Source organism: Canis aureus, chromosome 13 (assembly GCF_053574225.1).
Source record: "Canis aureus isolate CA01 chromosome 13, VMU_Caureus_v.1.0, whole genome shotgun sequence".
NCBI lineage: Eukaryota > Metazoa > Chordata > Mammalia > Carnivora > Canidae > Canis > Canis aureus.
In genome coordinates, this window is record NC_135623.1 from 68,098,248 (window position 1) to 68,120,525 (window position 22,278).

The 22,278-nt window shown below is 43.5% G+C and overlaps 1 protein-coding gene across 1 annotated transcript in view; it reads left to right on the top strand.

Annotated features, from left to right (window-relative positions):
- CPE (carboxypeptidase E) overlaps window positions 1–20,164 on the top strand; it is a 102,185-nt gene extending 82,021 nt beyond the window's left edge. Inside the window, exons 4-9 of the mRNA XM_077846570.1 lie at window positions 4,349–4,466; window positions 5,713–5,895; window positions 11,558–11,697; window positions 17,083–17,182; window positions 17,632–17,750; window positions 19,345–20,164. Coding sequence (XP_077702696.1) covers window positions 4,349–4,466; window positions 5,713–5,895; window positions 11,558–11,697; window positions 17,083–17,182; window positions 17,632–17,750; window positions 19,345–19,443 — 759 coding nt within the window. The 3' untranslated portion in view covers window positions 19,444–20,164. The remainder of the gene's footprint in view (window positions 1–4,348; window positions 4,467–5,712; window positions 5,896–11,557; window positions 11,698–17,082; window positions 17,183–17,631; window positions 17,751–19,344) is intronic.
- Window positions 20,165–22,278: the final 2,114 nt, after the last annotated feature.

Here is a 22,278-nt window from a genome sequence, read left to right on the forward strand (position 1 = left end):
AGAAAAGGAAATAAATATAGCTTTAATATATTTTAAGAGCCAAAGCCATCTAATTATAGAGCATAACATTTAAGCTATATTGACGGTCTTTAAATGGAAATTTTAAAGATAGGTCATAATTGGTTCTAGATTCTCCTGGGGCTCAATCTTAGAGATATTCCAGAGGCTTCTTTATGGGTTACTTAAATACATAATCACAGTACCCCAGGGATCACAGCATTTAATCAGCCTAAAAAATTCTGTTAGTAGCCAGAGACAAACTGAATTTAATTTGTCAAATTGTGGAATTTACTCACTTGCTTTTGAACACATTGGTAGCATGTATATTGGCAATAGTGTATGGATAAGAATTAGTGATAGGCTGAACCTAATCGCCAGCTGTGACTTCGTCTATTCAGGACTGTGTGTTATATTTGTTCCAAAAAAGATTTCTTAAAAAAATGTTGTATTACAAAATTAGTAATTGTAAATGAGGAGAAAAAATAACCCATTACCCTATAGTCTTAGATGACCAGCATCCGCATCTCGGTATGTATCCTTTAGAATTATGTTTTATGCGTGTACCAATCTATAAATATATGGAAGCATACCATGCACACTGTTTTGAACACTTTCAGGTGAATAATAGAGAAGCGTAGTCTCCCACAGTATGGCTTTGCCTCCTGAACTCCCACTCAAACCAGTCCTTGCTTCCCCCACTGTACTGTCTTCCTTTCAGTTTTTACTACTCTTTTCCTCCTATCCAAAGCCTGTCTTCTTTTCCCCCAAGGCATCTTGGAATTCCACCTCCTTCCTAAAGTCTTCAATGATTCTCCAAACCACAGAGATGTCTCTTCTGAACTCATAGAAATACTTGTTGGTACCATTCACTGGGGTAGAGCAAATAGGAGGAATGAAAGAGATGTATAAGGGAGAGGGTTGAAAAGAAATTCAGCACTGCAAGGAAAACTTTGAACATAATATAAAAGAATGTGTTAAACTCCTACATATAATATTATTGCCATTTTTTTGAGCAGTTGAGTCTAATAAACCATAAATTAATTGCAAAGAAAAGCATGGCTATTTTTTAGATTAAAGATTTTTTTTGAGTCCATGTTCTGTATTAGTTATTTTAATGTTGATTTAAATAAAAACTTGAACTGGATTTAATTTAAATTAATTTGAATTCCAAAAACAAATTTAAGTACGTCTAAGAATTTAGCGTATAGCAAGGGAGTTTTTCAGACCACTGTGGAAAGAAAGGATAATTCAATAAATGAAATTGAGAGGAATCCATCTCACAAATTCAGCACAGATCAACATAAAATCTATATTAAAAGTATGAACCTAGAAAAAGAAAATTTTGGTAAGTATACAATTTTTAGAAGGGGATAGAATTTTCTAAATCCCTTATATAGAAGAATTGGCATATGGTGACCATTTGATAGTTATTGAATGAATAAAATGCAGAAGTAGAGACCATAAAGAAAAGATCAGTAGATTTGACAACGTAAATATCTTGATATTTTGTATTTTAATTATTATCATTATCATTAAATTTGAAAAAATGAATTGGAAAGACCAATGAAAAACTCAGAAAATATCCATAATATAGAGGGTTAGTGTTTTTACTAGATAAATAACTCTTGCAATTAGCGAGAGATCAGCATTTCAGTAAAAAATCAGTTAAACCATGTATAAATATGTCACCAAAGAATAAACATAAATGGTTACTAAACACGTAAAAATGGTTCTAGTTTTATTAGTTAATCAAAGAATGCACATTTAAAAGAATTCTAACTTGTCATGTATCAAAGTGACATATTTTAAAAAAACCACATGTCCCATGTTGGTAAGAGTGATAAGAAGTGGCAAGCTTAATATGCTACTGCTGTATTTTATAGACAGGAAATGTGGGATACATTTTATGAAATTAAAAACTATGCTTAGCTTTTGGTTAAGTTGTTCCATCTCTAGGAAAATTTCCCAAAGGAAAGTGCAGATCTGCACAAAGAGTAGCTACAATTCTACTGTTCTCGTAGAATATTTTTTCTATAGTAAACAACTCAGTACCCAACAGTTGGAGAACTACCCCTCAGCTCTATTGAAGTATAATCGCCAAATAAAAAATTGTATAGATGTAAGGTGTACGATGTGATGATTTGACGGAGCAGACGTTATGAATTGATTATCACAGTCAAGCAAATTAACATGTCCATCACCTCACATAGTCACTTTAGTTTTCTTTTGTGGTGCAAATGCTTATGATCTACTCTTTTGGCAAATTTCAAGTATGCAACACAGTGTTATGAAGTCACCATGCTGTGTGTTAGATCCCCAGAGCTCATTCGTCTTATAACTGAAAGTGTGTACCCTCAGACCAACATGTTCCCCTTCTCCCCAACCCCTCCCAGCAACTGGAGGTTGTTAGCGCTCTGGAGCTTGAGTCCAGGCTGGGCTGGAGTCCAGGCTCTGCCAATCAGAACCGACTGGTCTCATGCTATTGCCTGACTTCTCTGTGCCTCAGTTTACGCATCTGCAAAATAGGAGTACGTGTCATCCTTATCTCACAGGGTGGATGTGAGACTTCAATGTGTCACACAGAAAGTCTATAGTAAATATTAGCTATTACTCTGTTCGTGTTTAAGAATGTTATATCCATATACTGGATACTTCTCAGCTATTAGCATAGTAACTTAGAAGGCTATTCAAGGACATGCAGAAGTATTTATTACTTGTTGTCAAACAAAAAAGGCCACGTATCAAATTTTACATAAATTATCACATTTAAGAAATTATATAAGAGTGTTGGAAAAAGACTGAGAAAGATACATGTAAAAGCAGTTTGTATCTTTAGATGGTAAAATTATGGGTCATTATAATCTTCTTTCTTTGTGTTTGTCTCCTTTACATTTTTTGCAAGACATTTTTTTGTAGGCAGAATGAGATAAACCAAGCAAATCAATAATTAAAACAACACCCCATTCTAAGTCACACTTTTTCACGATTATTAGTTGCCTACGAAAAATAGGTTAGTTTTGTTACATGAAAGTTGCTATACTGACAAAGACGTAGTCTTTATAGTTTTGTAGACCAGATTTGAATTCTTAGCTGTGTGAACTTGGACATATTAGTGCTCAGCACCTAGGTTCTTCCCGTGAGGGGGATGACTATCTTTGCTTCTCCACCAGGGATGCTGTGAAGCTCATTCATAAACTGAACAGCGATACAGAAATATAAGATCTTGTAACCATCAAACCCTACTGAGGCTGTTAGAGTTTCTGTCCCAAAGAACAGTATGGATCACACCTCCAGGAATTTTTTTTTTTTTTTAAATCAATGAGGTATTTGGGAGTTTGAGAGTCTTTCTTGTTGCTATTAAAAACTCACCATATGAATCAAGCATCTGGCTCCAAATTAATTCTTGGTATAAATTTCTTTCCTCTTCTCTTTTGCTATCAGGATATGAGGGGCTGTGAGTCATTAAAAGACAACATGAGAGACTCCTGACTCTGGGACACAAAGGGTTGTAGAGGTGGAAGAGCATAAGGGGATGAGGTGACTTGGTGACGGGCACTAAGGAGGACACCTGATGGGATGAGCACTTGGTTTTATACTGTATGTTGGCAAATTGAATTTACGTAAAAAAAATAAAATAAAAAAATAAAAAAACAACATGAATTTTTGAAACTTCTGCCTTTAAGATGGTTTTCCCAAAGTAAGCTGATATTTTACAGTGAGTTTTCAAAGAGACCCAGTTGATATCTTTTTATAGGGGTGATGTTAGAGGTACTTGGAGGGAATCGGAAAAATAGTAAGCAATAAAAGAAAATAATAAATAAAAATTAGTAATAATGAAGGAAATAAAATCTACCATATATTTCTAGCGTTTAACTATCATAGAGAACCTTGTTGTCTTCAGTCCCACTATTTTCTTTTCTCCTTGTCTTGTTCTTAGCTTTTATTAACCAAGATCAGATGGAAGTGTTGCAGAATTTGCAGGATGGTTTTCAAGTTTCAAAGAGAAAAACGCTAAACGAAAACACAAAGAGGAAAAATAGCTGGTGGCTCACAAAAGTACAACTTTTAAGGAAATTCAAACAGCATTGAAATATGTTTTATTATAAATGAGAAAGATAGAGATGGAAACGGTCTTGCTGGAATCTTTTTTATTTTTATGACAACCACCACAAAGCGCTTGAAATGTGACCTATGTGACCAGCTTTCGATTATTGGTTTTGTTTTTCCTTCTCTATGTCTTTCCTGTCAAGTGATCCCACCAACGATAACCAAATTTATTTTTTCATTTTTATTTATTTATTTTTGATAACCAAATTTATAAGCCTCTCATCTCTAATCTTTCATACAGCTTGCTCCTGAGACCAAGGCAGTCATTCATTGGATTATGGATATTCCTTTCGTGCTCTCTGCCAATCTCCACGGGGGAGACCTCGTGGCCAACTACCCCTATGATGAGACCCGGAGTGGTAGGTGTTCCTCCTGCTTCTCGAACGGCTCAAGGGTTACAACTGCCTCATGAATTTCTATAATATTCTTTCAAGGAACAGGCCATTCAGTGATTTTACCTGTAGAACTATGTATGTTTATTTCATGTGGCATTGGTATAAATATTTGGCAGAAAAGAACTAACTTTTTAATAAGTTTAGTTGAAGAGAAATGTGATCTTGACGGAATGCAAGAGAAGGGGAGACAATAGACTTCATGAGCTCGGGTCACTCTTGAACCCTGGATGAATCGAGAGAAACGGAAATTACATAGGTTTGTGTGCAAGATGGCTTACAAATGGAAGTGGCCTTTTTTTGGAGCTTGATCAGGGCCCAGGTGGATCTCTCCATGTCTTTCCACGCATTCACGCTTCTGCATTTGGAACTGTTTCTAGTGGTGTCAGGGAGGCGAAGTGGTGCTCTGACTTTCTCCAGCTAGTTTTAGTTAAATTTCAGGCCCAGCAAGCTTTAGCCAGATAATGGTTTTCAAAGTGCTCTTTGTTGCTCCAAGAAACTTCCTGCTTTGTATGGATCTCCCGGGGCCTCTGAGGAATTGGTTTTTTGTAGGCACATCATGGTGATTTTAGATACTGGAAACTTGGAGCCCCGAAGAAAGTCTTCGGTGAGACATCGTTACAGTTGAGAGATTTTGTAGTTCCTCGATAGTTGGGAAATTTAAAAGTCTGGCATATTTGATCAGATATGAAGAAGAACACAGTGTATCAAAATATATATTATTTAGTTCCATATTACCCATAGGGGATTTTTTTTTAATTTTTATTTATTTATGATAGTCACACAGAGAGAGAGAGGCAGAGACACAGGCAGAGGGAGAAGCAGGCTCCATGCACCAGGAGCCCGACGTGGGATTCGATCCCGGGTCTCCAGGATCGTGCCCTGGGCCAAAGGCAGGCGCCAAACCGCTGCGCCACCCAGGGATCCCCCATAGGGTATTTTTTTTTCTACTTTAAACTCAAATCCTGAAAATTATGTGTGAGAGTGCTTCATGGTGGCTATGAGGTTACCTTTTTTTTTGTTGCTGTTGTTGTTGTTTTGAGGTTACCCTTTATAAATTAAAAAAAATTTTTTTTTTAATTAAAACTTTTAACAATGGAAATCTCCTGTTTACTCAGGTCTAGTTTACCGTAAGTTTATCACCTTTTCTCATGAAACTTTCAAGGCATAAGTAGAATGTACATTTCTTTCATCTTGTGGGTTTATTTTCCAGGTAGTGCCCATGAATATAGCTCCTGCCCGGATGATGCCATTTTCCAAAGCTTGGCTCGGGCGTACTCCTCTTTTAACCCACCCATGTCTGACCCCAACCGGCCCCCGTGTCGCAAGAATGATGACGACAGCAGCTTCATAGATGGAACAACCAACGGTGCTGCTTGGTATAGTGTACCTGGCGGTGAGTCGGGCAGAAGTTTCCAGTGTGATGTAGTCCTGCTTGTTTCTTTTTCCTTTTTTGCTTGTGTTTTGTTGCCATATCCAAAAAGCTGTTGCCAAGACCAATGACCAGGTTTTTCCCTATGTTTTCTTCTAGTGGCTTTACGATTTCTGATCTTACATTTACTTTTTCAATCCATTTTGAGTTAATTTTTGTGTATGTATGAGATAAAATTCCAATGTGTTTCATCTGCATGTGGATATCCAGTTTTCCCAGCAGCTTTTATGAAAGAGATGAGCCTTTCTCCATTAAGTATTCTTGGTTTCCTTGTCAAATATTAGTTAACTGTGTCAAATATTATTAACTGTCAATATTTATGTGTCAGGATTTATCTCTGGGCTCCTGAATCTGTATCTCTGATCTATGTGTCTGTTTTTATGCCAGTATCATACCATTTTGATTACTGTGGCTTTGTGAGTATAGATTGAAATCACAAAGTATGTCTCCAGTTTTATTCTTATATCTCAAGATTGGTTTGGCTATTTGGTGCCTGTCGTGGTTCCATATAATCTTTAGGATTTTTTTCTCTGTCTGTAAAAGAATGCTATTGGAATTTTGATAGGGATTGCATTGAATCTGTAGACGGTTTTGAGTAGTATGGACATTTTAATAATATTAATTCTGATCTGTGAACGCAGGATGTCTTTCCATTTATTTGTGTCTTCTTCAGTTTCTTTCATTAGTGTCATAGTGTTCAGTTTATAGATCTTTCACCTCCTTGGTTAAATTTATTCCTGAGTATTAGTTTTTTGATACTATTGTAAGTGGGATTGTTTTCTTTGTTTTTTTTTTTTTGAATAGTTCACTGTTAGTTATAGAAATGAAACCAATTTTTGTGTTGATTTTGTAGCCTGCAACTTTAATGATTTTGTTTAATTAGTTCCAAGAGCTTTTTTAGTACAATCTTTAGGACTTTTTACGTTTAAGATCGTATCATCTGCAGACAGTTTTACCTCACCTTTTTTTTTTTTTTTCCAATTTGGATGTCTTATTTTTTTTTCTTTCCTGATTGTTTTGAGTAGGACTTCTAATACTATATTGAATAGGAGTGGTGAAAATGGGCATCTTTTTCTTGTTCCTGATCTTCGACAAAAAGCTTTCAGCCTTTTACTATTAAGTATGATGTTAGCTGTGGACTCGTCATAATCAGCCTTTATTATGTTGAGGTACGGTCCTTTTACATCCAGTTTGTTGAGAGTTTTTATCATGAAAAGGTGTTGAATCTTGTCAAAATCTTTCTATGCAATCTTTGAGATGATCATGGTTTTTATCTGTCCTTCTATTAATGTGATGCATCCCATTTGTTGATTTGCGTATGTTGAACCATCCTTGCATCCCAAATATAAACTCCACTTGCTCATTCTGTATGATCCTTTCAATGTGCTGTTGAACTCAGTTGGCTAGTATTTTGTTGAGAATTTTTGCAACCGTATTCATCAGGGTTATTGGCTTGTAGTTTTCTTTTCTTATAATGTCCTTTTCTGGCTTTGGTATCCAGGTAATGCTGACTTATAAAATGAGTTTGAGAGGGTTTCCTCCTCTTTTTTTAAGGAAGAGTTTTAGAAGGATTGGTGTTAATTCTTATTTAAATGTTTGGTAGAATTCATCAGTGAAACCATATTGTCTTGGGCTTTTCTTTATTGGGAAAATTTTGATTGCTGGTTCAGTCTTCCTGCTCGTAATTGATTTTCTGTTTCTTCATAATTCATAATTCAGTGTTGGGAGGCTGCATGTCTCTAGAAATTTACTCATTTCTTCTAAGTCATCCAATTGTTGGTAATAATCCTTCATAGTGGTCTCTTAAGATCCTTTGTATTTCTGTCGTATCAGTTGTAGTGTCTCCACTTCCATTTCTGATTATTTTTGGGGTTTTCTCTCTCAATTCTTACTCTAGTAAAATGTTTGTCAGTCTTGTTTATCTTAAACAAAACAAAACAAAAAAACAGCCTGGCTGTTAGATTTTTTTGATCTTTCCTTTTTTCTTGTCTGTATTTCATTTGTTTCTGCTCAGATCTTTGTTATTTCCTTCTTTCTGCTAACTTTGGACTTAGTTTATTCTTCTTTTTTCTAGTTCCTTGATGTATCCAGTTAGATTGTTTATTCAAGATCCTTCTTTTTTCTCAGTGCAGCCATTTATTGTAATAAACTTTCCTCTTAGAACTGCTTTTACCTCATCCCACGAGTTTTTGTATGCTGTATTTTTCTCTTTTCTTTCTTTCTTTCTTTCTTTCTTTCTTTCTTTCTTTCTTTCTTTCTTTTCTTTCTTTCTCTCTCTCTCTCTTTCTTTCTTCTTTCTTTCTTTTTTTTTTGTTTCATGATATTTGGTTTCCCGTTTGATTTCCTTTTTGACCCATTGGTTGTCCAGAAGGGCATTGTTTTAATTTTCTACATAATTGTGAATCTATCCTGGATAATATTCCACGTGGGCTTGAGAAGAATGTGTAATTCTGCTATTGGATGGAGTGTGCCATGTATGTCTATTAGGTACATTTGGTCTGACATATGGTTCAAGGGCAATTGTTTCCTTATTGATTTCCAACTGGATAATCTATTCATTGTTGAAACTGGGATATTGAAGTCTCCTATTATTATTATATTGTTGTCTATTTTTCTCTTCAGATCTGTTAGTATTTGCTTAATATATGTAAATGCTCCTATGTTGAGCACATATATAATTTTAAAGAGTTATGTCCTCTGATTAATTTCCCCTTCTATCATTTTATAATGACCATCTTTGTCTCTTGTTATAGCTTTTTGGCTTAAAGTGTATTTTGTCTGATAAAAGTATAACCACCTCTACTCTTTTCAGGTTTCCACTTGCATGGAATTTTTTTTTTTCATTCCTTCACTATGAGCTTTTATTACCCTTAAAGATCGAGAGGCTCTGAGGCTCTGGTCGGCACCATATAGTTGGGTCTTGTTTTTTTCTTTTATTTATTTTTTTCTAAATCTGGTCAGACTATGTCTTTGTGGAGAATTTAAAGCATTAACATTTAAAGGACATATTAATACCATCTTATTGTTTTCTGGCAGTTTTGTAGTTCCCTTGTTCCTTTCTTCCTCTCTTTCTGACCTCTTTTGTGAATTGATGATTTCCTTAGTGATACGCTTTGGTGCTTATACCTTTATCTTTTGTGACTCTACTGTAAGTTTTGCTTTGTGGTTAGCATGAGGTTTACATCTTATAGATAATAATCCATTTTAAGCTGGTAGCTTAATTTTGATCAGTTGCAAAAGCCCTTTCTATGCTGTTCCCCACCAATATTTTGTTCTGATGTCACAGTTTACATTTTTTTCTTGTTGTGTATTCATTAACAAATTATTGTGGATATAGTTATTTTTAATGCTTTTGTCTTTTTTTTTTTTCATTCTAGAGTTAAGTGATTAACACACTACCATAACACAGTGTTATGGATTTGGATTTGACCCTATACCTACCTTTACCAGTGTGTTGCATATTTTTATATGTTTCCATGTTACAAATTAGTATCCTTTCATTTCAGCTTCAAGTGAACACCTTTCAGCGTATCTTGTAAGGCAGTTCTAATGTGATGAACTCCTTCAGCTTTTATCTGGGAAAGTCTGTCTCCTTTATTTCTGAAGGACAAGTTTGCTCAGTAAAGTTTTCCTGGTTGACAGTTTCTTTCTTTCACTTTGAACATATCATCCCACTGTTTCCTGGCCTGTAAGGTTTCTGCTGAGAAATCTACTGATAGCCTCATGGGTGGTGCGGGGGTGGGGTGGAAGGGTGGAATTTCCTATTGTAGGTCATAAGCTTTTTTTTTTTTTTTTCCTTTTTTAGCTCCTTTTAAGATCATCTCTTTGTCTTTGATTTTTTTCTTTTTTTTGTCTTTGATTTTTTTTTTTTTTGACTGCTTTATTCTAATATGTCCTGGAGAAGATCTTTTTGAATTAAAATATTTGGGAGACCTATGAACTTGGATGTCCAAATTTCTTCCTGGATTTAGGAAGTTCTCAGCCATTATTTCTTGATGTTAGCCTTCTTTCTCTTCTCTCTGTCTTTGCCTTCTGGGACTCTAGTGATGTGTAGATTTTTTTCTTAATGATATCCCCTAGTCATGTAGGCGTTCTTCACTCTTTTTCATTCTTTTTTCTTTGTTTTCATATGATTGGATAATTTCAAATGACCTATTTCTGCCTACTGATTCTTCTCCTTGATCCAGTCTGCTGTTAATGCTATCTGTTGCATTTTTCCTCCTTCTAATTCCATATATATAATATATATACATATATTTTTAGCTCCAGGATTTTTTTTAGCTCTTGTTATGATTTCTATCTTTCAAAACTTCTCATTTTGCTCATAAATTGTTTTCCTGATTTCATGAATTGTTTCTGTTTTTTCTCGTAGGTCACGGAGTTTCCTTAAAACAACTATTTTGAATTTTTCTATTGGGAAAATCATAGATCTCTGTTTCTTTGGGGTTGGTTACTAGAAAATTATTGTGTTCCTTTGGTGGGATCATGATTCCTTGATTTTTCATGTTCCTTGAAGTCTTGTTTACTGCCTTCCCATTTGAAGATGCAGTCACCTCTTTCTGCCTTTACCAACTGGTTTTGGTAGAGTAATAACTTCTCTCAGTCCTGTTAGGGATTCTGAGGCTTTCCCAGACCTTTTCTATGTTATACCTCCTCCATACTTCTTAAGGAGAGAATTCTTAAGACTTTATGGCTTCTTTTGATCTGACAAGGTCAGGCCTATTGCTGATAGCCTCCTGTTTGCTTTCCTTAGGGCAGCGCTGAATGTTCCGATTTGTGTCCTTTCTCTCAGCCCTGCAGAGTTGGGCCAGCTTGCTGTGCACACTCATTAGGCATCTGCAAAGGCTCCCCTTGCGACTGTCAGTGGTTCGCAGGCGGAGCTGTTAGGGGAGCTGTGGGCCGGTTGAGGGGTCTCCAGGCGAGGTGTCCCCAGTGGTGAACAGGCAGGCTTCCTGATGGCATCTGTGGCATGGTTAGTAAGGCCCACATCCCTTTGCTACACTCTGCAAATCTTGGTTACTGTTCCCCCAGCCATTCCCTGCCCTGGTCATGGGCCTCCTCTAGTTTTCTGATGGGGTGAGAGAGAAGTGGTGTCCGGTACGGCTCACCCACACATTCCCACCTTCCCTCATGGGAGAGATCATGGACCTAAAGGCTCTCTTGGCGCTGAGCTGTGCCTTCTCAGGGAAGGGGGGCTGCAAGTGAAGCCAGACCATTCCTCACACTTCTCCAGGGCATCCAGTCTGGGTGTTTTCCCCCTCCTGTGGCGCCCCGGGACTGCTGCACTGCCGCCCAGCCTTCCACGAGGGCACTCTGCTCCACCGGACACTGTCCCAACGGGGTGCTGTCTTAGGGGGGCAGGAGATGCCCCCTCTGTCATCCTCCTGTCCCTGTTCGCATTGCCCATTCCAGGGCCGCGGGGTGCCCGAGTGAGGGCTTGGGAGCCCATGAGGGTGCTCGAAGGCAGAGACAGCCGCCTGGTTAGTGGTGTGTCCTGGGGGGGCTGCCCGGTGGCCACTGGTGGGCCCCGAGCCTGGCCCTCGGCGCGGCAGGCCGCTCGGTGCTGGGGCGGGGGGCGGGGGGCGCCGCAGGTGTCTCCCGACTTCTCCGCTTGGTGCTTTGGCAGGAATGCAGGACTTCAACTACCTCAGCAGCAACTGCTTCGAGATCACCGTGGAGCTGAGCTGTGAAAAGTTCCCGCCTGAAGAGAGCCTGAGGAGCTACTGGGAGGATAACAAGAACTCCCTGGTCCGCTACCTCGAGCAGGTAAGCAGCCTCGGGCGCAGAGTGGGGCTTCCCAGGGGGGCCCAGCCCGGGGCCACTGACCTGGCCTGGCGAGCCTGTCGGGGAGGTCGCGGCAGGTGCTGGGCCGCCGCAGGCCTGGCGGCTCCTGTCCTGACTATTCACCGGGAACCACTGAACGGGGTCTGTGGGAGGGCGAGGGCACGGCCTGTGCGGGTCCTGTTGTCGCCCGGTCCTCCTGCCCCCCATCTCGGGCCTGTGGGGCGCCCTGGGTGGGAGCAGCACGTCTGCGCTGGTCCTGTTGCCCCGGGCTCTCCTGTCCCCCATCTCGGGCCTGTGGGGCGCCTCGGGCGATGGCAGCACAGCGTGTGTGTGTGTGTGTGTGTGTGTGTGTGTGTGTGTGTGTGTGTTGCCCCGGGCCCTCCTGCCCCCCATCTCGGGCCTGTGGGGCGCCCTGGGTGGGAGCAGCACGTCTGCGCTGGTCCTGTTACCCCGGGCTCTCCTGTCCCCCATCTCGGGCCTGTGGGGCGCCTCGGGCGATGGCAGCACAGCGTGTGTGTGTGTGTGTGTGTGTGTGTGTGTGTGTGTGTGGTGTTGCCCCGGGCCCTCCTGCCTCCCATCTCAGGCCTGTTGGGCACCCCCGGGCGGGAGCAGCATAGCCTGCGCTCCTCCTGCTGCCCTGGCCCCTCCTGTCCCCCATCTCGGGCCTGTCGGGCGCCCCGGGTGGTGGCAGCACAGCCTGTGTGTGTCGTGTTGCCCCAGCCCCTCCTGCCCCCCATCTCGGGCCTGTCGGGTGCCCCCCGCGGGAGCAGGGCGACCGACGGCAGGGGAACGAGGCCCCTGGGCTCCAGGCCTTAGGAGGCGCTCGTCGCCGGGGCCTGTGGGTAGAGGGTCCCCCCAGGTGCGAGCACCTTCTCAAACGCTGTGCCCCACGTGCCCCACTTGTCTCCCCGTCGACTCAGCGGGACCCGAGGCAGTCATCGTGATGCCAGCTGACCATTCCTGGCCGTTCCGGGTTGCCAGACACTGTTCTGAGTGCCTTGTGATCATTAAGGCATTTAATCTTCACAACAGACCCTATGAGGGAAGTTGTACTGTCATCATCATCATCCTCATCAACATTCTCATCCCCGAATTAAAAATGAGGGATCGGAGACGCAGACAAAGCAAACAGCTTGCCTGAAGTCACTCGGGCAGTATTTGAACCTGGGCTGTCTCATTCCAGAATGACCGTGCCGTGTGGTCTCTGACGGCACAAGCCTAGCTCTGTGCTGGAGAGGCGCTTACGTAGCCATTCCGGTGGGATCTGTACAGAATTTGGGGGGAATCTCACCATCTGCTGGAGCGAGACGTCTCACCTACTGAGACCCAACCCAGGCCAGTCCCCTGGCCACCCCACGTCTCTGTAGTGTGCTGACATTGGCACCAGACCTAAAGACTCCGTTCCTCGCCTGCAGGGCCTTGACAGTCTTCAAGTTCCAGTCCATGTGTGGCTGTTTACACCCAAAGTCAGGTAGAGTGGTGTCCGTTTCATGTGCCAGCAGAGAGTCCAGACTAATTTAAAAACGAATTTGATATGAACAAATGCTGTTAAGTAAACATGACACTATTTGCATATATGTGGACAACATATGCATAGGAAACTGATGCATTTGAAGACATGTAAAAGTATTCTACACATGTCAGATATCCACATAAAACCTTACTAAAAGTGAGTCTCAGGGAATATATCCACTAATTACAATAATTAAAAATTACTCATTACACAAGATTTTTTCAATCAGAGGAATCCTGCATGTTAATAGAAAAAGGCATTTTTACCAACAAAAGCCAAGGATAATTAGCTATGTGGACCCTAGAACAACTTTAATAAGAGCTCCTGAATAGGATCTCCTTTGAGGAGAGTTATAAAAATGCTTTTTGGGCAGAGGAAGTAAGACGGGGTTATTTGGTGTGTCCTCCACTTACACATTAAATGATGTCTCCTCTATATAGTGCTTTTCATTTTATTTACATAGCGCTTTTTTTTTTTTTAAGATTTCATTTATTCATTTGAGAGAGAGAGAGAGAAAGAAAGAGAACAAGTAGGGGGAGAAGCAGGCAGAGGGAGAGGGCGAAGCAGGCTCCCCATGGAGCAGGGAGCCCTATGTGGGGCTCCATCCTAGAACCCCGATATCATGACCTGAGCCGATGGCAGACGCTCAACAGACCGAGGCACCCAGGTCCCCCTTTGTGGTTCTTTCAACCAAAATGTATTCAGCTCCTCTAGGGTCTTAGGCACATCGTTAAGCACTGGGGGTAGTTAGTGACTGCCCTCAAGAAGTCTTCCTATTAGTGGAGTTCAGAACTTAGGTCAATTAGATTAGGTCAGAAATTAGATTGGGTCAATACCTAACCATAGGAGAGGATGGTAAATTCTAAAATAAAGGTCAATTACAAAGAGTAATGGCAGCACTCTGGGTCCCTAACTCAGTCCTGGGGTTCAGAAAAGTCTTCTTGGAACTTTAAGAACTTGCAAGATTTACGATAGTTGACGCCGATAAGATTATTACTCTGATCATCAATTGAAAAACAGGTTCAGCTGCTGCTGAAGTGTCAGTTCTTAAGGAAAAACTCAATACAAAACAAACCCCACGGGTGTGTACCATCAGGAGGAAGGAGAATGTGTGTGATATTTGTGGTAGCAAGTAGGCGTGTGTCAGTTCTTCAGTTTATATAGAAATAAGCCGAAAAGAAGAGGGAGCTGGCTGGCCATACAGACCTGTCTTACGCCACTTGGAATGAGAACTTGCACACCCACGGGCTCCACCCTGGGGGACGGCCGCGTTACCGTGCAGGCCGCAGAGATGCAGTTCGTCTACACCGAACTCCCCCAGCTTGCTTCATGGGACACTTAGTCCCGGGCGTCAAGGGCTGATGACAGATCAGTGAAGACGGCCGGACGTTCTGTGTTGGAGTTATTTTATCGACAGTGGGACAGAGTACGATGGGGCTTAGTAATTAAACACCTGGACCCAAAGTCCGAGTGTGGACTAGTTGACAGCTCGTGGAAAATAGGAGATTAGGGGATCTAACCTGTAATCTCTAATTCTGTAATTGGTTGAGAGGAAATCTCCTGCAGAGTTTTAAAGGGATGTTTGCAGCAACTGGAATTGTAAAGTGAATTAGGGTAAATAGTTTGAGCCTCTCACTCGGTAGCTCTGGAACAGTCCAGTTCCCAAAGTTCCCAAAGAAATCCACGAAGACTGGTTCATGGGCACCTGCATCAGAATCGCCTAGGTTCTCGTTAAAAACGAGCTTCCGGCCCCACCAATGAGCCCCACTCCCTGCATCGCAGGACCTCAGAGTCTCCGTCCCAGCAAGCGCTCGGGGTGGCAGTTGGGCACGGGAGGGCCTAAGGGTCACTGACACGAACAGTTCTACTCACAGTGGAGAATCTTCTGGATGGGGTTTCGGTTTCCTTTTTTTTTCCAGTCTTTGTTGATTGACGTCCTGGAATCTGAGGAGAGAGCATTATAGGAGGGACAAGTAGAGTGAATAGCTTCTTCAAGCGCGAGTGAAATGTGAATTTCTGTGATTTCCTTTGCAGAAGCCATAGAATGGCCACAGCTCCCGATCTGCATTCGCGTGGAGTTACGAGACCCCGTAACATTTCCACTGAGATTTACGGCTACGGTGGCAGTTTTTTCAGAGATGTTTGCTCCAAAATTGCCATCTCACAGATAGATATCTACCTATTTCACTACTTCTTAAACTGCATACTCTAAGTTTGGGGTTGCAGAGACAGAAAAAAGTAAAGACATGAATATTAACTGGGTATATTTGTGCCTAATGCAGACAAGCTATATGTTTTTGAAGGGATTGACTTATTGTCCAATGGCAAGGAAATTTAAAACTTTCATTTCCCTAAGGTTTCCCTAACCTGATCATAATATTGATCATAATATTGATCAGGTTTATTCATAATATTGAATATTTATGATAATATTGATCATACCAGGATTATAGTGTCTCAAGATGCATAAAGTACATGTGGGTAAATTATTGCTTGTTTATAAGCTTTCTAAATTTCTTTGAAGAACCCTCATATTAAGAAATTAAAATTTGTATGTTTTCTCTGATTTTCTGTTCTCTGTGTACCTCTCTTCCTTTTCCCTAAAAATTAAAAAAATTTTTTTAAAGATTTATTTTATTTATTTATTTATTTATTTATTTATTTATTTATTTATTTATTCATGATAGACACAGAGATTGAGAGAGAGGCAGAGACACAGGAGGAGGGAGAAGCAGGCTCCATGCTGGGAGCCCGACGTGGGACTCGATCCCGGGACTCCAGGAGCGCGCCCTGGGCCAAAGGCAGGCGCTAAACCGCTGAGCCACCCAGGGATCCCCCTTAAAAATTTTCTGATCCCCAAATTGCCTTTGGGGAAAGGGAGTACATGTTATTTTTATAGAGTTTTAGAAGTTCTGCTTTTTTTTTTTTTAAATAGCAAATGCAAAAAGATTTGCTGATTGGTAATCAGGGGCATCTCTTTGATAAAACTTTGTGCTACTGTCAGATTTATTCTGATGACAAAGGCAAACCCAAGACTTAATCAACCTCCTGTAGGAAATATTCCAGTCAGTAGCCTCAGTAGCAAAAGAAAATCCACTTTTGAGGGTGAGACTGAGTGAGGGGCGAGCTGAGGCTTTGGGAAGTGGGGCCTCTTCTGTTAAGGAATTGAGCTTAATGAATCACCATTTGGTATTCCAGAAGCAGCACTTTCTCAGGAACCTGAAGTGACCTCGGTCACTCGAAACACATATGGATTTAGTTGAGTTCTGCTTAAAATGAAGGAAAAAGCCGCTCTCGTAGTTTGCGTCGCCTTAGTTGTTGACTGCAACGTGGTTCGCGGGCGTTATTCTCCAGGGCATCTCTTCCTGCCTTTCCAAATCTCGTCTTCAGTCTTGAAGTCCAAATCTCGTCTTTCATGTCACTTATTTTCAACCGGAATCATGTCGTCACTGGGTGTATTGCAAGGGCGGCCACAGTGTGTCTCTATTCAGCAGGAGCGAGGACTCGAGGGCCAAACGTCAGAAGGAGAAAGTACTGAAATCTGCCCAGCCCCGCGCTGCGTCCGGGTGGGACACACCTGGTTTGGTGGTTTTGGTGGTCAGGAGGGTACTTCGCTGGCGTCCCGTGGCTCAGAACGAGATGTCAGTTTTCAGGGGATTACCTCTCATTTGTCCACTTGAGGAAAGATCAGCGTAAAGAGCGTTCAAGATACTTAGCGGCTTTTTGAGCCTCTTCTGATCCTAGGCAAGGGGGATCTAACGGGACTTTGCTAGGAAATGCGGGCATTCTTGACGCGAAGTGTATTCCTGGATCATTTCTAATTTGCCGTTTTTGGTTGTTCTTGACCTTGACAGATACACCGGGGAGTTAAAGGCTTTGTGCGCGACCTTCAGGGGAACCCGATCGCCAACGCAACCATCTCCGTGGAAGGAATAGACCACGACGTCACATCTGGTGGGTGCTTTTGCCGTGGCCTGGAGGCCCTAGGGGGTGCACGGAGCATGAGTCCTTGCTGTGGCCGCCGCGGTTCTCTGCTCTTGGGGCCTCCTGTGTCCCTCCCTCGCTCCCGCCCTGCTGCCTCTGCCTCCTTCCGGTCCTGGCCTTGGGCGCCCTGCTCAGCGAGGAGCCTGCTTCTCCCTCTCCCTCCTCCCCTCCTCTTCTGCTGGTGCGCTCTCTCGCTCTCTCTCTCTCTCTCTCTCTCTCTCGCAAGTGAACAAATAAAAAAAAAATCTTAAAAAAAAGAAATTTCTAACTTTTTCTAAGAGAGTGTAACACTCATTTCAGTGGAGCTTTATCAAATTCCATAAACAGCTGCTTTAAAAATAGGGAATCAAAGAAGTTGAGGTATGCTGGGTTTTCTAAAATGGCCTAAATCTGTGACTTGGTATTTTGTTTCCCTACAGCAAAGGATGGTGATTACTGGCGATTGCTTGTACCTGGAAACTATAAGCTCACAGCCTCAGCTCCAGGCTATCTGGCAACCACAAAGAAAGTAGCAGTTCCTTACAGCCCTGCTGTTGGGGTAAGAAGTCATAATTTCTAAGATCTATGGAGTGCTCTGTATGTGTCGGACATATTCAAGTCATTTCTATTTAGTCTTCATAATAACCCTGTGAGGTAGGTACCGCTGTTACCCCATTTAGCAGGTGAGAAAACTGAGGCCTAGTGAAGTCAAGTAACTTGACCAAGGGCTCCTTGGTTGATTTTATACTACTCAATGTGAAGCTCCCTTATCACTTCTCGGTTTTTGAAGACATCCGCAAGAAAATCGAATACAACTTAAAAAAAAATGAAGCTTTTATTTGCCACCTTGATTGCAATCTAAAATGACATTTCTGTTCCATTTATCTTTTTTATTTCTAGCATCCAGTACAATACTCAGTGAGTATTTGGAAAAGTTAATTATGCCTGCCAGGTGATCTTGGGCATTAACCAAACATTTATTAAGCACATATTATGAGAGAGACCCTAAGAGCTATCAAAAAGTGCGTCCTATTTAAGTAGGTGCGACTTATTTAGTTAGGAAGGTGATGGTGAGGAGACCAAAGCTGCTCTCGGAGCAGGATTCTACTGCTATCTTGGCGTCACCTTTTTGCAACCAGGGAATGGCCTGCAGGATTTCCAGTTGCAAGGCTTCCTGAAAAATAATTTACTGCGTTTTTGTGCTTGAATCCAAAGTTTGAAGTCTAACGTGCTTGGTTATGCAAACAGAGCATCTTGAGTTTCTAACTGGTGCTTTGGTTTTCGTCGTGTGTATGTGTACATTAGGCTGCATATGTAGTAAAATGAGGAGATAAATTTGGGCAGATGGAACCTGGGAAAAAGGAGTTCCAGGACCAGGTTGTTAAATATTCAGTTATTTGGATCTTAGCCTGCCCCGTGTGATTTCAAGGAGGTAGTGAGTGTTATCAGATTCCTGACTGACTAGGGGCTCAAGCGGCCAGACCAAGGAACCCTCGCTTCTACTTGCAGTGAGAGCAGAGGAACGTAGGGGCCGGAGGAGGACTGAGGCTGGACGTACAGATTTTGAATATGCAGGAGTGCACGGACCTGCAGAGACCTGCTGGGAACTCCCAGTCCACCCAGAGAGTTGAGTTCCTGGGCCACTGGTCCCTGTGGTGGTTTGGAGATGTGTGTGTCTCCCTCAGTCTCCTTAGCAGATTCAAGATTCTGGAAAGCAGAACCTGTAGTTTAGGACACGAGGAAACTGAGCTACATTCTTCCATGTTTCCCCGGCTATTAGGAGAAAATTCAAAGTTTATGGAATCTCAGTGAATACTCAAAGGCAGAAAATTAATTATAAATTATACCTTCTTCTTGAGGAGAGGGGAAGATTGCCCTTAAATAGACTGCCTTTACACAATCTGCTTTTAAATAATCCTACAAGGCTATAAGATCAAAGCACATTTCAAACATAATGGCCTCTGATTGTTTTTTTTTTTCCCCTGAAAGTATCTTTTATTTATCACAAGAGATTTTTAGGATATCCTTTAATTCAGGTGGCTTTACTGAACTTAGTCTATAAGCTCTAGAACTGCGCTAAATTTTTAAAAAACTCAGCTTTTAAAAATATACCTGCAATTTGGTAACAACATATTCTTGATTTTCTCCTTTAGGTTGATTTTGAACTGGAGTCATTTTCTGAAAGGAAAGAAGAGGAAAAGGAAGAATTGATGGAATGGTGGAAAATGATGTCAGAAACTTTAAATTTCTAAAGAAGCTTCTAATTAGCTGCTTTTAATCAATCTATATTATATAGTATGATGTAATGTGGCCATTTTCTTTTAGATTTTGTGCAATATTTAACATTGATTTATTTTGTAATCATTTAAATATTAATAGATACTACTTAAAAACAATTAGACTTTTAGGTAAAATGTAAGAACTTGGTCTGTTTCTTCTCATATAACATTGATTTTCGTACGTATATTAATCATGGAGGACTGTAGAAAAAGTTTAAGCGATCTTGCCGTTTTAGACTTAAATGCAATATTTCACATGCTATTTACAATACAGAGATTTTTTTTGAGTAATTCTAGCCTTTAAAAATGAACGAAGTCCTTCTAATGTTAATTGGTGACGCTGCCGCATAGTGAGTGCCACTGAGAAGGTCAACAGCTGCAGCTTGGAGTTGTGGGCACCATACACCGCAAGACTTTGATACTTCAGTGTGAATTGCCACTTGTCTTGTGCTGACTAGCTACACGAGCATGATCTTGTTAGTGCATTTTTTGGATGGGAAGGAAACGTAAATGTTTAGGAAGAGGCTTTATGATAAGGATGGAAAGCGACTTCTTGCTTGTACATACGGGGGCTATACTGCTATATTATTTAGCCTGTTAACACTGTTTAAAAGTTTAAGGATTTTCTCTTGGTTGTAGATTGGTCTAGAATTGCATTCTGAATGAATAAAAGTTAAAAAAAAAAAAAAAAGAATCCCTGTGGTCTTTTTTTTAATTCTCTATGGGTTTTGGCCTAGAGTTGTTTTGTGATAAAAAGTGTATTTCCTTGATAACGGCCTTTTACTTGTTAAACCTCGCCATTTTTAATTAATTAATTATGATTTTATTTATTTGAAAGAGAGAGAGAACATGGATGGGTGGAGGTGGAGGTGCGGAGGGAGAGGGAGAAGCAGACTCCCCGCTGAGCAGGGAGCCTGACACCAGAGGGGCACGGAGGAGCACGGAGGGGCACAGAGGGGCACGGAGGAGCACAGGGGGGCACAGAGGAAGCACGGGGGGCACGGAGGAGCATGGGGGGCATGGAGGGAGCACAAGGAGGCACGGAGGGGCACAGAGGGGCATGGAGGAGCATGGGGGACACGGAGGGAGCACAGGGAGCACGAAGGAGCATGGGGGCACGGAGGGAGCACAGGGGGCACGGAGGGAGGACGAAGGAGCACGGGGGGCACGGAGGGAGCATAGAGGGGCACGGAGGAGCATGGGGGCACGGAGGGAGCACAGAGGGAGCACGAAGGAGCATGGGGGGCATGGAGGGAGCACGGGGGGCATGGAGGGAGCACGGAGGAGCATGGGGGGCACGGAGGGAGCACGGGGGCCACGGAAGGAGCACGAAGGAAGATGGGGGCATGGAGGGAGCACGGGGGGCACGGAGGGAGCACGAAGGAGCACAGAGGAGCACGGAGGAGCATGGGGGGCATGGAAGGAGCACATAGGAGCACGAGGGCCACGGAGGGAGCACGAAGGAGCACGGAGGAGCATGGGGGGTACGGAAGGAGCACGTAGGAGCATGAGGGCCACGGAGGGAGCACGAAGGAGCACGGAGGAGCATGGGGGCACAGAAGGAGCACGTAGAAGCACGAGGGCCATGGAGGGAGCACGGAGGGAGCACGGGGGCATGGAGGGAGCACGGAGGAGCATGGAGGAGCATGGAGGGCACGGAGGGAGCACGTAGGAGCATGGGGGCCACGGAGGGAGCACGTAGGAGTATGGGGGCCACGAAGGGAGCATGAAGGAGCATGAAGGAGCATGAAGGGAGCACGAGGGCATGGAGGGAGCATGGAGGAGCACGGAGGAGCATGAGGGGGTACGGAGGGTGCATGTAGGAGCACGGGGGCCACGGAGGGAGCACGTAGGAGCACGGGGGCCAGGAGGGAGCATGAAGGAGCACGGAGGAGCATGGAAGGAGCACAGGGGTGCATGGAGGGAGCACGAAGGAGCATGGGAGCCATGCAGGGAACACGAAGGAGCATGGAGGAGCACGGAGGGAGCACAGGGGGCACGGAGGGAGCACGAGGGGAACGGAGGGAGCACGGAGGGGAACGGAGGGAGCACGAGGGGAACGGAGGGAGCACGAAGGAGCACGGAGGAGCATGGGGGGTACGGAAGGAGCACGTAGGAGCACGAGGGCCACGGAGGGAGCACGAAGGAGCACGGAGGAGCATGGGGGCACGGAAGGAGCACGTAGAAGCACGAGGGCCATGGAGGGAGCACGGAGGGAGCACGGGGGCATGGAGGGAGCACGGAGGAGCACGGAAGGAGCACAGGGGTGCATGGAGGGAGCACGAAGGAGCATGGGAGCCACGCAGGGAGCACGAAGGAGCATGGAGGAGCACGGAGGGAGCACAGGGGGCACGGAGGGAGCACGAGGGGAACGGAGGGAGCACGGAGGAGCACGGAGGAGCATGGGGAGCACGAAGGAGCATGGAGGAGCAGGGAGGGAGCACGGGGGGCACGGAGGGAGCACGGGGGGAGCACAGGGGAGCGCGGAGGAGCACGGGGGCCACGGAGGGGCCTGGAGGAGCACGGGGCCCACGGAGGGAGCACATCTGTCGGTGCCGCCGGCTGTAGGGGCCCAGGAGGCCGCGCCCCGGGCCGTGGGCAGGCGGGTGGCGATCCCAGGGGCGCGGCCTCGTATGTGGCGTCGTGATCCGGGCTCCCAGGCGTCCCCGCTGTCCCGGTTCTGCTCTCGACACGCTCTGATTTTATCAAAGGAAGGGGCTGGAATCGAGGGCGGCCGGCAGGGGATTCCCTTGGTCGGTCTCAGCACCGCGGGCCCGGGCCCCGTCCCCTCCCTGCCCCCGCCGAAGC